Source organism: Ceratotherium simum, chromosome 10, assembly GCF_057802395.1.
Source record: "Ceratotherium simum simum isolate JZ-2026a chromosome 10, ASM5780239v1, whole genome shotgun sequence".
Lineage (NCBI taxonomy): Eukaryota > Metazoa > Chordata > Mammalia > Perissodactyla > Rhinocerotidae > Ceratotherium > Ceratotherium simum.
This window is the reverse complement of record NC_141909.1, coordinates 10,932,125-10,949,552: the sequence shown is the minus strand read 5'-3', so window position 1 is coordinate 10,949,552 and position 17,428 is coordinate 10,932,125. Positions and strand designations below refer to the sequence as shown.

The window sequence follows — 17,428 nt, the reverse complement described above, 5'->3', positions numbered from 1 at the left end:
TCTATACTCAGTCAAGCCATTCATCAAAAATAAGATAAAGTGGGCCGGCCCCGTGGCTTAGCGGTTAAGTGCGCGCACTCCGCTGCTGGTGGCCCGGGTTCGGATCCCAGGCATGCACTGATGCACCGCTTCTCCGGCCATGCTGAGGCCGTGTCCCACATACAGCAACTAGAAGGAGGTGCAGCTATGACATACAACAATCTACTGGGGCTTTGGGGGGAAAATAAATAAATAAAATCTTTAAAAAAAAAAAAAAATAAGATAAAGACATTCTCAGAAAAGTGCATAAGAAGCAGACGTATTTGACCAGGAAGAAAACGAAGGTGGCACACTTAATCTATGTCATTATATACACCTTATTTAACAAAAGCTAAAGGAAAAATATAATTCTTAAACCATCATTTTCCATTATCAGATCTCACAAAAGCATTTGTCTCAGAGGTCAGGCAGATTACAGAAACGTGAGAAACGCTGAATATAAGGCAAGTAAGGGAAATGAGACTTGTAGCAAATTGGAGCATTCATGCTCCACTTTAATGTACTCCTATTCTGAGAAGTGTTAAAGGGATGTGGAGGCACGCACGTACATGGGGTCATGCACCCCGGACCTGGCACACAGCTGCACGACCTACCACGGGTTAAACATCAATCCTTTCCTCTGACTTCATTTCACCTTCATTTCTTATTTTATTTTAACATCTCTGTTTGAGGGCAGGAACTTGGTTATATTTACTAACATCGTTGTATTTCAGTACCTGTATGCCTGGCATAAATGAATAAAAAATGTTTGTTGAATATATTATGAATACATCTCCTTTTCTACTTATTATGAGAATGTATCTCATATTCTCTAAAAATTCTCATATTCTCATGAAAATGGGAAAACATCTCACTTTTGCTTATTATCTAGAAATAAATCTCATCAATAATAATCTTTATAATAGCAATTGTGGTAGTTATTTTTGTTTTAATAGTGGCAGCTAATATTTATTAGGCATTTACAACTTATTTTAGCATATTTATTTTAAATCTAATTTTATTTAGTATATTTATTAGCTTAGTATATTTAGTCTGTTGTAGGATCCCTGAATCCCAAGCCCTGAGGGTGTGGGAGCTGAGAGGCAGAGGCGAATAAAGGGAGCAAGAGGGAGGGGGTTCTTGTCTCCACAGTCCAGTCCCGCTCAGGGTGGACGCCATCCTTTCTCACAGCCCTTTGTGGCTCAGGTTAGAAACACATTTTCAAGGGCCGAAGAGCTTTCTCCCCTGAGGAGGAGGCCCTGCACCTTGTCAGCACAGTTTTGCTAAGCAGGGCTCACGTATTAGAACATGCAGCCCCAGGAGAGGCAGGAGTGGGCCTTCCTCTGGCCTCATTAGCCTCGAGACGAGCTGTGCAGGGCTTTCCTACATGACATTATTCCTTTCTGCTCCCACTGATTAGTTGGTGAAATTAATTTAATTTCATAGAATGTCAAGGGAATTACGTTCCCCTGGCTGCCATTACCAGCAGCGAAAGTTTGCTTGACTTTCAATACAAGTCTCCTGTGCGAGACGGCTCACATCCGGCGTAATGCAGAAGCCACTTAATTTCAAATGAACAATGAACTTACAGGCTAGAGCTGTATCTGAATTTTATTTAAATTTTCAGTCAGAAAGTTTCCACAGAATGATGATTTAAAAAGGCAATATATCTAAAATAAAATTCTCCTAGATGGGACCAACCAGTCCTCAAAAGAAAATACATCACAAGAAGTACAGGAAGCTTTGCTCTTACCTGAGGCACTCAGGAGCTAATGAGCTAATTGGGAAGGCAATGGTAAAACACACACACATCAGACAGTGGGATACAAATAGAATGACACGTTAACTTTCATGCACGAACCCTGTGTGACAGTTCTGACAGAATGGAGACAAATGCTGCTGGTGTAGCTGGGGAAGCTACGGGAAAGGAGGCCCTGGAAGGTGAGTCATGCGTGGATAGGACGAGTGGGATGAAGGAATTCAAGAAGAGAATGAACCGCTGTACAGAATACAATATGGCATATGTTATTTTTTTACTTCAATATTTATGCATATCAAAAAAGAATACCTTACACTTTTTAAAACTCACTCTCACACAGCAAGAGCAGGACTATGAACTCCCACAATCACTTTGAGAAAAGATTTTGAGAAATAAAGCACCAGTTATTTATTATGTTAAAAATGTGCATACAGAGCTGGCCCCGTGGCGTCATGGTTAAGTGCACGCTGTGCTGCTGGCGGCCTAGGTTCGGATCCTGGGCACGCAGTGACACACCGCTTGTCAGGCCATGCTGTGGCGGTGTCCCATATAAAGTGGAGGAAGATGGGCATGGATGTTAGCCCAGGGCCAGTCTTCCTCAGCAACAAGAGGAGGATTGGCACGGATGTTAGCTCAGGGGTGAGCTTCCTTACAAAAAAAAAAAAAAAAATGGGTGTACATTTTGACTTAGAAATTGTTCTAGATATCTATTTTAAAGAATACTCACACACGTGCAGAGGATATATATGTGTATGTGTGTGAGTGTGTATTCAACCCAATAACTTATTATAGTAAAAAGTTGAAAATCACTTAAACGTCTATCAGTAGGGAAACAGTTAAAAGCATTTTATTTAATACCAAGAAACTGATAAAGATGAAAGAATAAAGGAGAGAGGAAGGGAAGGGATTATATACAGTAGAATTTATTACTTTTTTCATCAAATCTCTTAGGTTATTTGACGTGTTATTTTTATAATTTACAAATATTTAACATGTAACCATAAACATGCTAATTTCTTGGAAACCACTAGATATTTCCAATGAGTTTTGTCTTCTATGTGTAATATGAAAAAAAAAAATCACTTTATGCCCTCAGAAATCCACTTTTGAAACTTCTTTCATTGTCCAATGAAAAATCACTCTAGCAGCTGCCTTTTCTAATCCATTCAACAAGAACTCCTGAATATCTGCTAGACACCAAACAGTGGATATCCTTTTTAAAATCATGTCTATAATTTCTATCTTTAAACCCCTCTTTCTTCCTAACATTCTGCATATCTAACATTCCTAACTATCTGCATATCTAATTTCTGTTTAAGTAAGTCTGTGACCCTGTCTGAGGCTCTAACGAAACTTGAAGTCTTAGTCCCTTTAGAAATCCTCCAGCACACACTTTTACATGCAACCTGAGGGCATTTACTGATGCCTGGACCCAGGGCGAAACCCCTACATTTGGCCAAAGGCTCTCACAGCTATTCCTCTTGTTGAACCTTCAGGATCTTGTCCTCCAGAACAAAAATATGTCAGGTGTTCCTTGTCCCACGATAAAGGAATTCCCTCCAAGAGCAAGCACAGAATAATCAGAAATTAAAGTAAGCACCTCTGGTTGAATTCTATTGCCAGTTCTCTCTTCTTTATATGTTTTCATAAACATCAATACATAATTCCAGTAGCAATGCTAAACATAGAGATTAATGTAGGGAAAACAACCCTTTGGTGCTTTTTCACAAAGTATTATAAATCTCAATTACATATTTTACAAATTAGTCTTTACTGTGGCTTTTTGCAGCTGCCATAAAAATGTACATTCTGTAATAAATCAAAGTTATGGATACATAATAACTTTCTATTTTCCATTCATTTCTAAATTTTTCATCTGATATTACATACAGCAGCATGAAATATGGTTTAACATGACAAATCTGATGAATCAATTTTTAGCAGCATCATCAACAGAGTTCAATTTACATTCCACTATGATTTGAATAAAAGTAATTTTCTTTCATCACATTTTATGTTCCTATTTAACATCAGATGTAATAAGAGACAAATTATAAAAAAAATAGAATGCCAATAAAAAAACATTAGGAGGAATTTTAAAGTAAAGCAAATCCTGTATTAAAACTGAAACATTAGACCTGTGTAAGTAGATTCATTGTCAATCCTACTTCAGCAAGATATGGGGTAGTTCCACACACGAAACACTACCAGGAATGAAAATAACCATTGATGTTACTTCTTATCAATATTTAATAAAACTGATTTATGACTCACACAGGAAGATGATCTGTATCTTGTAGTCAATTTCACCCAAAGTTAAATGAGGTAAATAATAATAGTAAATAATAACTAAAGTAAATAACAACTAAAGTAAATAATAACTAAAATATATTTCTTGTTTGAAAAAAATACCAGTCCCAAATTTCAATACCCATATTGCCTTCTTCAGAAGTGACTCTGGAGTATATGAGAATCCAGAAGGCTATGGTCCCTTTAATATTTTTATTTTCTTGAAAGGCTCAAATAATTTATCATTACCAGAAAAAAATTTACCAAGATTACAAGTCATCGCCTTAAATTTGTATACACATTCCAAATCCACATTTTAACTTCTGTGATGCTAATGGCCTATAGTTTTTCTACCTAATATTTTAAGGAGGGCCTATAAGGAAAGCTTTATGGTTTTTTTTTTTTTTGTAAAGAGGATGAATAAGGTAAGTACTCTTTATGTCACAGCTCTAATAAAGAAACTAATTAATATGCATTTTCAAAGTCACCAAAGTCATTAAAAAATTGTTGGTTAATTTTTGGTACTTAGAAAGCAAATTATTTGTATTTCAAAGGAAAGAGATGGTAAATTCAAATACACAGGAGAAATTAATGCATATAGCAGTAAATTACATATACTAAGCACATATATCATAAAGGAATTTTGAATTTAGTTCAAATAAGTGTAAATCTGACTACAATATACCAAATAACATATTTTTTCTTGCTTTCAACATTCTTTCCCACATCTCTAGCCTATATGTCTACCATCTCATTTTGTATCAAAAGCATATTTACTCATTTTTGCTGCCATCGCCTCTAATCCTTGCCCAAGTGTCTACAGCTAGATAAATTTTCTTGTAAACTGCATTGCCTCCCAGGTGTATTCTTTTCATATTTAGATTCTTACACACAACTGACACATATAATGCACCAACTCTGTCACACAATACACAGGGTGCTAGAATCAAAGCCAGAGACCAGCCCTGAGTGGCCCTCAGTTCGCAGACGATGTCACTCTCCTTCGCACTCACCCCTCTGTCCTAGACACTTGGGGACAAGAGGAGAAGGCGCGACATCTGGTGAATCATTATGTTGGAGGACATGTCCCCGCCTCCATCATAACGAGACTCTATAATGGACCAGCTGTCCTGACAAGTCACGGGGAACCACGATTACTCATGGCCGACTTCACAGATAGTGTGGAGTGTGAACACCGAGAACACCAGCGTTGACCTGAGCATCTGGGGCAGCAGCCTTGGCTCCCAACTGTGACTTGTATGTGACTTTGGGCAAATCAAGTCTTTCTCATCTCACTGTCCTCACTTATCAATTGGGGATAATGCCACCTTATGAGTTTATTTTGAGGATGAAAAACATAATGGATGGAAAACCTTTTGCCTGGTGCCAGATACATAATAAGAAATCGATAAATGATAGCAGTAGTTGTTGTAAGTAATGATAGTAATTACAATAATAAAGACTGCCTGTTGGACAATTAGTCACCATAAGAATATGGTGTTTGTTATTTCCCAGCTTTATCTTTGGTTATTGTATATAAAGAATAGCGAAAACAGTCCACTATATACAGTTCACATAGCATTAAAAGCATATATAATTTAAATGTCTTTTCTTTTAGTTATTTTTAGAATGTCCCGCTTATAGTTTGATCTTGCTTATGAGCTTCCTCTATCTGATATAAACTGTTTCAATCAGGTTTAGTTTATTCTGGATTTTTAAAATCTTGGGCTTTTGCCTGTTATTCTTACAATTCTCAACTAATAACAACAATGGCAAAATCCCTGATATCTACTTATTTCCTAAGTGACTTCCCAGGATGAATTTTATCTTAAATGACATTCATGGGGTTGTTCTAGCAAAACTGAACATGTTTTGTTTTCACCTGACTGTTCAATGAATGGAGAGTGGAAACCACCTCCTGAATAGTTTTGTACTCATCTCCTGTACCCAATTTCTTACTTTCTTTTGAAAGATCATGACAAGTAAATTGCCAGTTTCATGGCGTTTGCTGTGATTTCCTTCCCACGTGTGATAGATTTGTTGTTGCTTTTTTTCTAACTGGCTCATCACGTCTGTTTGGATGGTTGTTTTCTCCATCAGCATCTCACCAAAGGTAAGTGATGCTAACCTTCTACTACAAAATTATGACCCAAGCTAAGTTTGGCAAGACATTTTTTGAGTTTTCTTCTTAATTAAACACTGATCTGAAATGTAAGAAGGTTTGGGGGAGACAGTAGGTTCTAGAGGGAGTCTGTGAATCGTGAGAAGTGAGTTTAGCCCTGCCTCTGCATGGAGTTCTCTGGATCTCTGACCTCACTGGCTGTGACGCTCAGTTTCCCCACCTATACAACTGTGTGGGTTAATCACATGACTGCTTATCTTTTCCAGCTCAAAATTCCTCTAATTTCCTGTTCAGAAATATTACAAAAAATTGCAATGTCTCCTCTTTTATGTCTCAGATTATATGTCTTACATGTTGATGAGCATGTGGTAATACAGAGGAAGGGAGAGGCTGCAAGTGGGCTAAGTACTCAGAAAATGGAAGTAGGACCAATTTTCTAAATAGGGTAAATTGATGTGATTTTTTTGGTTTCACTTCTACATGTGGTTTTTTGGGTGTCGTCTGTCCCCAAACCCGTTCACTGCGTGGTTGCTACCCCCCTCCCCACACGTTCACTGCAATCACGGAATCTGAATGTCTGCTAAACAGATTTTGCCATCTTCAAACACGTCCTTTGGATAATGTATATTCCTCAGCAGGTCTGGAATGTGGGGAGTGAGTGATGTCTTAAGAGCACAGGCTAACCCCCTAGAGAGGATGTATTAGTTGAGGGTCCTTAAGAATGAGCAGTAGGAAAAGTATACAGAAACAAAGATGGAAAAGTATTTAAGCGGAAGAGAGGGACAGAGAAACAACCAGCATCTCAGTCACCATTTGGTACAGAGATTTAGGGGAGGACGGAGAATAAACGACTGGGTGCCGGAGACAGAGCAGGAAGCAGCGTGGCTTCTGCTCAGCGGCCCCCCGGAGGCTTTTCTTAGGTCTGTGGAGGCAGTGCCTGAGGAAGGGCTGCTAAAAGACAGGAGCGGCTGAATCCAGGGGTCACAGATTCCAAGGCACAGGGGTGAATAAAATTATATGTCTGAGGCTTAATGAAACTGTAGAAAATTCAATGGCACAGGCTCAATACGCATAAGATTCAAAAGAGACAGATAAAGCACAAAAGTAAGGATATTTCCGAGAGTAGCAAAAGAGGAAGAATTAATTCCTGAAGACCAGCACCACCAAAAATTGGCCCTCTAGATTTCTATACATTGATTAGAATACGAGAAAATTTGGGGTATTCGTTAATAGGGGCATAAGGCAAGGTTAAGAACACCTTGTCCCCGTCCCCTCCACTCTTCTCCCTTGCTGTAAAATCCTGAACAACCTGAGCTGCAGACTGCTGCACACAAAAGGGAGTAACATCAGACACCGGTGTGCTGACCTGTGAGTGTCTGCGCCCTGCCCTCCCTTAGTAAAGCTGCCTTTCTCCTCAAATAACGCAGAGACGCATTCTGATTCTGCCACTGTATCTCTAATCTTCTGGCTCACCGTGTGTCTGCTCTGTGCTGGACACTGTCTAAGGGTAGTTTCTCAGTTCCTTCTCTCATCAACCCTATAAGGTACGTCAATCACTTACCCCATTTTACAGATGAGGAAATTGAGGAAGAGAGGTTCATTAGTCTCCCGAGTTCTCCACACTAGGATGTAGTACAGCCATGACCCAAACCCCAGGGCCATTATTTCCAGCGTTCAATTTTTCTAAAGTGGGTCATTTTGGACTTTGTAATGCATTCTCATGACAAGTACACACGTACTTTCATTATATGATTCATATATTGTATAAAATGATAACATTGTTTTTACTGCTGAGTATAAACATTAAGGACATCAACATTATTCACACTACCTCCCCCGTTTCTTTTCTCCTCTCTTCTACACAATCATAATTTGTGATATTTACATTATATTCTGTAAATCCTACAGTTGTATTGGCTCTCTCCTTGCAAGGGATACTAGAGACAAGGCTCAGGACCAGTCATTCTTGATTGGCTGAAGGTCTTTGAGAAGATTTAATGTAAAATAAAGTCTCTGAGTTCTTGCCTCTTCAAAAACAATCAAAAAGAGTTTGACACATTCTTTCCCAAGGACTTTGTAAGCATTGTGACATTATATCCTAGAGCTGAATATTGACATGAAGTTTATGGCATCTCTGATGGCCCCCTTAGAACTGACTTGATCATTTTTTGGGGGGATGCTTAATGGATGCTTTCTTTAGCTTTGAATTCCAGCAACTTTACTAAGCTATGCCTCAGTGTTGGTTGTTCTATGTCCATTTATTGAGATAAGTTGTACCCTTTTAATCCATATATTCAGGTCTTCTTTCTCTGCAATGTTTTTTGGTTTTTTTTTTTGAGTTATATAGCTGGGATAATTTTTCAGTGTTAAATGTACCTAAAAGTACATTTTTATAGATATGGTCCTGATTCTTTTTGATTATTACACACCTTTGAAATCAGTTTTTAGAAGACCAGATACTTGTCACTGTTTCACGTTCAGGTAATGTTGTGGGATAGAAATGAAGTTTTTTATAAGACAGGCGTGTATGTGTGTGTATCAGTCCAGAGTTCACAATCCCGCATGCACATCAGAATCACCTGCAGAGCTTGTCAAAACCATCTAGGCCTTGGATCACTCCAAGGTTTTGAGTTAACTGGCTTGGGAATGGTGCTTGGGAATTGGTGTGTTTTAAAGGACGGCCCAGGTCATCCTAAGGTATGAAAACCTTAAGTTTAGCTTTTCCCTCGTCTTATTCAACTCAGATCAGCAGTACCGCACCCCTCACAATTGAGTGTCTGCCCTCTGCTCTATCTCTCTACCAGCTGCTTGCAGGAATGAACACTTCTACTTTGTGACGACACAAGTCTCAGAAAGCTCCACAGTCAGCTACACACTGACTCCCTGACTCAGACAGGACTGTTCTGCTCCTCTGGAAACATTCGCCATTTTAGAATGTCGGCATTCTGCTGGCTCTGTCTGAGATCCTCAGTTGCCAGAATCCTTTCAGGACGTTTTCTGTTAGACACCTGGTCTTCTGATGTCTGGTTTATAGTTATAGGTTTTTCGGGGTCCTTAAATATGTAAATTGCATTTCTGTTTCTCAGTCTCCTTGATGTTTAGGAGATTTTAGCAATGCAAAGGTGTCTTTACTTGGCAATAAGGGCTCTTCACAATTTTTTCTACTTCATGACTCTGGTTTTTAATATATTTTAAATTGAGTTTTTCAACATCATCAGTATTAAATTTAATTTTATAAAGCTACTTATAAATTAAATTTTATAAATAAGTTGAAATTCAATGTATTGCATGATAATTTGATTAGTAAGCAAAGGCAATGTGTTCTTTTTTAATTAATCACGATTACTTATATATAAAGCATATTGGCTAAATTTATAGGCACAATTAGGCACCTAATTATGTTTTAAATTCAACTGCATGCAAAAAGAGATGATCACATGTGTCTAGTAAAATAATTTATTTTCCTCATTTGGGGGGAAACATTATCTTTTGTTTCCACAAGAACTTTAAAAAGAATCTTCTAAAATACTACAGTTGGTGTATCAGGAAGTAGTTATCAATTTCAATCTAAACTATAGTGACCATTTAAAATTTTTTTGATTATAGTACAAAGTCAAATTTCATTATCTAACTATTAGTCATACAATGATGATGAATTAAATCATCATTTGAGAAAAAGAAGCAAACAGACCAAATTAAGCTTGTATAGAAAAGGAAGTCATGAGGAAGCGTGAATGCTGCCAACAAAAAACAGACAAAATCAGGGAAAAGAACAAGAAAACAACTTGGTTCTCTATTACGGCTCTATCTCCTAAAACAAACAGGACTGGTCACCAATGAATTCAGAAGGACCTATATTTTGTTTAGTCCATCAGTAAATATTTACAGAGGGCTCCCTATGAGCCAGGCATTTCGCTGGGCCCTGGAGACATGAAGATGAAAAGACCTGCTTCCTGTTTTCAAGGAGCTTAAATCCTTGGGAGATAAATGTGCAAATAAACAGTAGAGCTTCAGTGAGATTATTGCCCCAGTGGGGGCCCACTGCCCCAGGGCAATTCCCTCCTAGAACTGGACCTCTCAAGCACACACTTTATAAGGAGACTTTCTCTCTCAAAGAGAGAGCATATTCTTACATTAGTTGAAGCTATCATAAGTCACAGTGAAGAAAAACGAATCAACTTGAATATAATGCAGCATTTTGAGGTTAGGGACAACTGGGGTATTTAAAATTGTCAGGGTGTGATTTGATTCAGCAATATGGTTTTAAAGGACTGGAGGTTTCTTGTGCAAGGGCAGCCTAACTCTCCATAGAAGACATGGGTACACCCAGTTAGCCCCTATAAGAAAGAGCTGTAGGCTCTGACAAGCCCTGCCTTCTAGCCATGTCCCAGCTGTTAGGATTGCTGGAGCTTGTTCCACACAGCCTACCAAATCTACATATCTCACGTCCGGTACCACACCTGGGATTCCCTGCTCATCCCTGAAAGTCACTGGTATAATCCATAAGAGGCACCTGAACTTCTGAGACAGAAGAAAGGATGTAAGATTGGTTCCAAAGCCAGATAAGTTTAGGAGAAACTTAAATACAACACTTAAATAGTAATACTAAATACTCAGTACTATATTCTGTCCAAAGGCTGTAGCCTTGCCATACATCGGGAAAGTATTCTCAATCAATGCAAGACCTTCACATATTCTTTCTGAAACTCCAATACTTGGCCCAGAGTTCACTATACCATTCTGTATAATATCTTCCAGGAGCTGCTATGACTGAAGGCCAGCATGGGGATAGGACTTAGCCACTTTTTCTGACATGGCTGGGTTGACAGCAGTGGCCATCCAGGGTTGACAGGGGCTGATGCTCTCTTCCTTGGCTATGAAATCCCCCATTGAACAGCTGGCCCACTGAGATGTGAAACCACATCAAAAGTCAGGAAACAGATTTGGCTTCCAAAAGAGCACAACTATCGCCCATACAACCAAGCATACATTGAAACATTTTTCTCTTAGGCCCTGAGTAAAAGTGTCTAGAACTCTCCTACATGCACCTGGGCCTTGAAACTTTAAGGAAAAATTAGTTTTTTAAAAAATGATTCTGATAATTATTCTGTTATAGACTGAACAAATAAAATTCATATGTTGAAGCCCCACCCCTCAATGTGATGGTATTAGGAGGCGGGGCCTTTGGAAGGTGATTTGACTTAGATGAGGTCATGAGGGTGGGATTCTCATGGTGGGATTAGAGCCCTTAGAAGAAGATATCAGAAAGTGCACTTGCTCTCTCTCTCTCTGTCTCTCTCTCTATCCCCACCACGTAAGGACACAGTGGGGAGAAGGTGGCCATCTGCAAGTCAGGGAGAGGGCTCTCACCAGAACCTAACCATGCCAGTACCCTGATCTCAGACTTCAGATCCAGAACTGTGAGAAATAAATTTATGTTACTTATGCCACCCACTCTACAGTATTGTGTTATTGGCAGCCTGAGCCGACTAAGACAAATTCTCAAAGCATAAAATAATTGTTTAGAATTCCATGGTTTTTTTGCTTCAATAACAAAATATGTGCAACTTGCATGAAATTGTAATAAATGCAATGATATCAACTAAATGGCGATGCTAAGTTCTTGCATTACTGTGTGTGATGGCACATTTCAGGATTTAACGGGACAAGCCACCTATATAAATATATACATTTAAGCACATCATCTTCACATATAAGCATTTCCATACATCTATTACATAGTTGATGCACAGTCACTAAGTAGCTGTCTTCTGCTCCAGGATTACTTTTCATCTCTCATGCACTCATCAATGCCTAGTGCTCCAGTTAGTTAAGACTTACCTCACCAGCTAGGGTCTAGTTAAATAGGATAAGGATTTAAAAAACCACATCTTGTTTATCTTTGAGGCAACAATCCTTGAACATTGCTCAATAAACAAATACTCTTAAATGCTATAATGAAGAACCAAAATAGTCTAAAATGAGAGAGATTTAACCCTATACAGATATTGATGAATATACAGAGACACAGACTGTTAGGTAGAATATATTACAATATAGGCATCTAATTAAAATTTGCATTTGTGTTTCTTAAATACTATAGACAGTCTTAACATGATATATCAATTATACAACTATTCTCTCCATTTCATAAACATTGTAAAATAGAAACTGAAAATGTATTTTACCAATAAGACAGACCTATCTCATTAAAGCCACTGTAGCCCAGCTCTTGCCTGCTAAGTCCCAGATCTTCGAGGTCCATGCATTTAAATCCTGGGGGGCACTGGTAGCCTTCTTCCAGCTCCGGTGAGCAATGTGTATCTGGGATAGCTAAACTATTCCAGGTTACATTTCTGTGAACAACACACGAAAGGGTTAGACAATTTCAACAACTATAAATGTAGATTAAAATGGATAATGTAATCACTCTTCATTAATAACTGCTGTATACGGACACAGATTTAAGGTTCCTATTCATGAACAGTATTCATAACGTTAATGACACATTAAACATTTTAAAATGATACCTGATTCGTCCACACAGCTCGTTATAAGAATATTATTGTCATTATTGTTTTTGTCTTTAAAGTCCAAGACCCAGATAAGCAAAGGGAGGAATTTTCCTACAGATTTATAAGGAATGTTAACTTGTCTGGGGACTTGTTATTCATAAAATCCTTAAACTACTGTGGACACAAATTTTACTTCTCTACTTCGAAGTAACACTGAATGATAACAGTCATTTTCATTATGGTACAAATACTATGAGTCTCATAAACGACACTTGGCGTTCTTCTGCGTTGGCAGATGTGCAGTTTAGAAAGAAAGCCAGACAGATAAGGTGAGATGGAAGGAACTAAAGGTATCACATTGGAGAGAGAGAGATTAGGGGTGACTCAGTGAGAGCTCTAGGAATATTAAGGTCTTTGAGGCGGACGGTGATATAACCTTTTTTCATCTTTCTGGAGGACAGGCTGGAGATTAAGCTGATGCAGAAGGATTTAGATACATAATGGGTTTTTTGGTAATGAGTACAGATAATCACTGGAACAGTGATTGTGGAACCTCATTGTGGGCTGACCTTAAAAATGGGCCCCCAACAGCTGCTATCTGAGGCAATTCACATGGATTGTGCAAAGCCAAAGTTTAGTCTAGATGATTTCGCAAGCCTCCTAACCCCATGGTTTTATTAGCGTCATTTCACACTGCATCAATGTTTCTAGGCATTTCCTAAATGGGGATCAACCTTAGGACAGTCTCCCGCCCTTCAGCTTAAGGCCAAATTGAGGCCGACTTGTTGGGTCACATTTCTTTTCTTTAATACCTTCTTATCTTCAACTGGCTGCTTCCCTCCCCTGATATAATATGCCTTCTCTAGAGTTTGATGCCTAACTCTCCACAGTCTCTTAGCTGCTTGAGGCCACCACACACACACACACACACACACACACACACACACACACCCCATACCTGGTGATACCTTGTGCAGTTCTGTCTCAGTCATCAACAAAGCTCCAAGGCCTCACCCACCATGCAGACTCCCTGTGTGTATTCCTTCAGGGCCCTGCTCTCTGTTAGATGCAAAAGAGCTAATCTGTCTACACATCTCAGGGAATAAGTGTTTAAATAACTGCCCCCTCTGGTCACATTTTAAGCTGGTCCTTTGGACTCCACATGCAAAACCCAAGGGAAAGGCTCTAACTGTGGAAATTACCACTCGGTTGTGGCAGAAAGATATAATTTTAGGCAGACACATCCCTTATTTCTTCTCATTTCACATTCTTATATGTAAGCCAAATGATGCGTCTTCACTTAAGTCTAATCTGACTCCATGTTCCTGATGTGGTACCCACATTAGGACAGTGGTCAGGGGACTGGGCTTCAGCGTTTCAGAATAAGGCTTTCTGAGTTTGATCCCAAGCTCCGCCATTTACTGGTTGTATAGAATTATCAAGTTCTACATGTTTCTAAGCTCAGTTTCCCCATCTGTAAGACAGAGTGAGGAATCGTAATTTAAAGTGTAGCTTGTGCGAGGGTTAAATAAAATAAACCAAGTAATGCACAGAGCATAGCACCCAGCGTGTTGCAAGTACTCGATAAATGCTTATTATCAATGATTATTAATCATTACAAGAATAAAATGTAGCATAAATCCTGACACGTAAAAACATAACAATAAAGAATTGTCAAAAGAATAGAAGGAATTTTGGTGTGTGATACTGAAAGCATTTTGTTCACAGAATTGTGCAGCTGAAAGAAACTTTATAGATCACCTAATTCTTCATTTATACTTGAGGAAGGTAAGGTGAAGTTCAGAGAGGGAAAAGTTTACTAGCCCATTAAAATTAATCATTTTTGTTTCATTTCCAATACCTTAAAAAGACAATAGCAGCAATGTCTAAGAAAACACAATCTACATGAAAAAGTTTCAAAAAACATTATCTTTCAGCTATTCACATGGGAAATTGGACTCTGGAGCATCTGCTGGGTGTGAATTCTAGCTCAGCTTTTACTATATGTGGGACTTCACTGATCTGTGCCTCAGTTTCCCTATCTGTAAGATGGCGGGAAAATGCCTACCTCATAGGGCTGTGGTAAAAATGTAATGATTTACATCTCTAAAGTATTTAAAACGGGTACTTGGTAGACAGTAAGTGTTAGGTGTTACCAATTGTGACTGATAGTTTGAAATTTGTAGACCACCTAGACTGAAACTCTAGCCCTGGTGTGTACTGCCTCAGTTTCCACACTTCTAAAATGGGGAGAGCAAGTGCACCTACTTTGCAGGGGTGTTTCAATGATGAAATAAGCTAATGTACAAGGAGCTCATGAACAAATAACTCTCAGAATTGTGTTGGAAGTAAGTTTGCCATTCAATAACTGTTAACTATTATGATTCTGTTTTCATTAATTTATAAATATTAAAGTATTTTTTTCTTTTTTGATTCCATTGGTTTTTTTCTTTCATATTAACACTGATTCTCATTTTAAGCACAACCCTCACCAGCACAGATATTATTTTGAAATCTTTTGGCTTCAGAGACAGCAGATTTGAAACACATTATTTTTGCCAACATCAAGCTATTAGCAAATGCTTTTTAGAGACACATTTATTAGATGATTAATTGCTCTGGAACACATGTATCTAAAACCACATGATAATTACTTTTTTAAAACTGAAATGAACATCAAGAGTTTCAGAATACCTATTTGTTATTTATCTTAAGTTTCATTTTTCTCAATTAACAAGAATCATCTATATTTTTATTTTTACTTGTTAATGTTAATTATTTTCTTGTTCATTTTCCCTCAGATATTCACAACAGAACAAGAGGCTTTCTAGAATTAGGGGGGTAGAATTCTTGCTCCAACCAGCCAAATTCTAAATATAGACAATGATTCTCCCAGTCATAATAAATATCCACTCACGCTTAAGTGGGTTTCAAGACCTGCTTTCTTACTCACAGTCAGATTTCTTGAAAAAAGTTATCTACTTGTAACCTCCCTAATTTAATTTTTCAGCCCATTTTCATGATCTCCAATCCATTGAAATTGCTCCTGTCTATTATGCACATGCTACATCCGATTGGAAAATTTTTATTTTTATCTTCTGTGACCTCTCAGCAGCGTTCCGCATAGCTGTTTTGGTAGTAGGCAAAATAACGGCCCGCTAAAGATGTCCATGTTTCTAACCTCCAGAACCTGTGAATGCATTATGGTACATGGCAAAAGGAGATTAAGGTTACAGATGTGAACAAGGCTAAAAATCTTGAGTTTGGGTGATTATCTTGGATTATCTACATGGGCCCAACCTAATGACATGTGTCCTTAAAAATGAAAAATCTTTCCCAGTTGTAGTTAGAGAGAGAATAGGATGTGACTATGGAAGGAAGGCACAGAGAGATGCAACGTTGCTGGCTTTGAAGATGCTAGTTCTGTCTGTGTTCCTCAGGTCATTCTCCTTATTTCCATCTCCTTCTCCTGTAATGATCTTTAGTACTGAGATGATGTGAGCTTGGTCCTTGGCCTTCCTCTCTTTTTTCATGACGCTCCTTCCCTATGCAATCAAACCCACTTCCATAGTTTCAATTCTCTCTTGTCCTAAATGTCTTTTTAGAGTCGCAGAGTTGCATATCCAACTGCCTATTAGATCTCTCCACTACACCAGAAGTACCTCCAACTCTATCTACCTCATACTGAACTCTGACTCCTTCACCAACATTCTCTTTCATAACAAGTAGCATCATAGCGCCACCATCCAGTGTTGAGCAAGCTTGAGATCTCGGAATCACCTTGATACCTACCTCTCTCTCAACCCTGATAACTAATCATTGTGTTTCTCTAAATATCCTCCAAAATACCTTTCGAGCTCATTCAACTTTCTCCATCTCCACCTCCCCAGGCACCACTATCTAGTCTCCTAACTGGCCATCCTGCAGCCACACTTAGCCCTTCTGATCCATTGGCCACAGAGCATAGAGAGAGACTTGCCATAATCACTGTCCTACTCTAAGTCCATCAGTGGCAAATCTTCAAAATGATCCACAAGATCCTAAAGGATCTGGTTCCTCCTTTCCCCAAAGTGTCCTAATGTCCCACCATACTGGCCTGCTCCCAGGTCTTGGTGTGCTCCTTCTACTTCAGGACATTTTCCTCTGCTTGGAAATCTCTCCTCTCCTCTTTCCTTGTTTAACCCCATGTTTTAGCCTTCAGGCCCAGCCTGAATGTCACTTTCTCAGGGGATCCACTCCAAGTCCCTCAGCCTGGGTTAGGTTTCCCTGTTATAATTTCTTAAAGTACCCACACTTTCCACATCTGGCACCGGGACACGTGTAATTCATGTTTGTGTGCTCAGTTGTTCACTGGATGTCTTCCAAACTCGACTGTTCCCCACTGTAACCTCCAATTCCCATTAGTCCCTCACACAAAATCTGTGATGGTTAAAATTTATGTGTGAACTTGGCTAGACTGTGGTGCCCAGCTGTTTGGTCAAACACTAGTCTGGATGTTGCTGTGAAGGTATTTTTTAAATGCAATTAAACATTTAAATCAGTAGACTTTGAGTAAAGCAGATTACTCTTCAGAATGTAGGTGGGCCTCATCCTGTTAGTTGAAGGCCTTAAGAAAAAAGACTGAGGTCCTCCAAAGAGGAAAGAATTCTGTCTCCAGACTGCCTGTGGACTCAAGATGGCAACATCAACTCCTGCTGAAATTCCCAGCTTGATGGCTTGCTCTGA

General features: G+C 38.8%; 2 protein-coding genes across 3 annotated transcripts in view; one reads left to right on the top strand and one right to left on the bottom strand.

Moving 5' to 3' along the window:
- Positions 1 to 17,428, top strand: part of ITGBL1 (integrin subunit beta like 1) — a 1,366,350-nt gene that overhangs the window by 1,083,709 nt on the left and 265,213 nt on the right. The window lies entirely within an intron of this gene.
- Positions 1 to 17,428, bottom strand: part of NALCN (sodium leak channel, non-selective) — a 293,641-nt gene that overhangs the window by 249,393 nt on the left and 26,820 nt on the right. Inside the window, exon 6 of the mRNA XM_004423148.3 lies at positions 12,390 to 12,544. Coding sequence (XP_004423205.1) covers positions 12,390 to 12,544 — 155 coding nt within the window. The remainder of the gene's footprint in view (positions 1 to 12,389; positions 12,545 to 17,428) is intronic.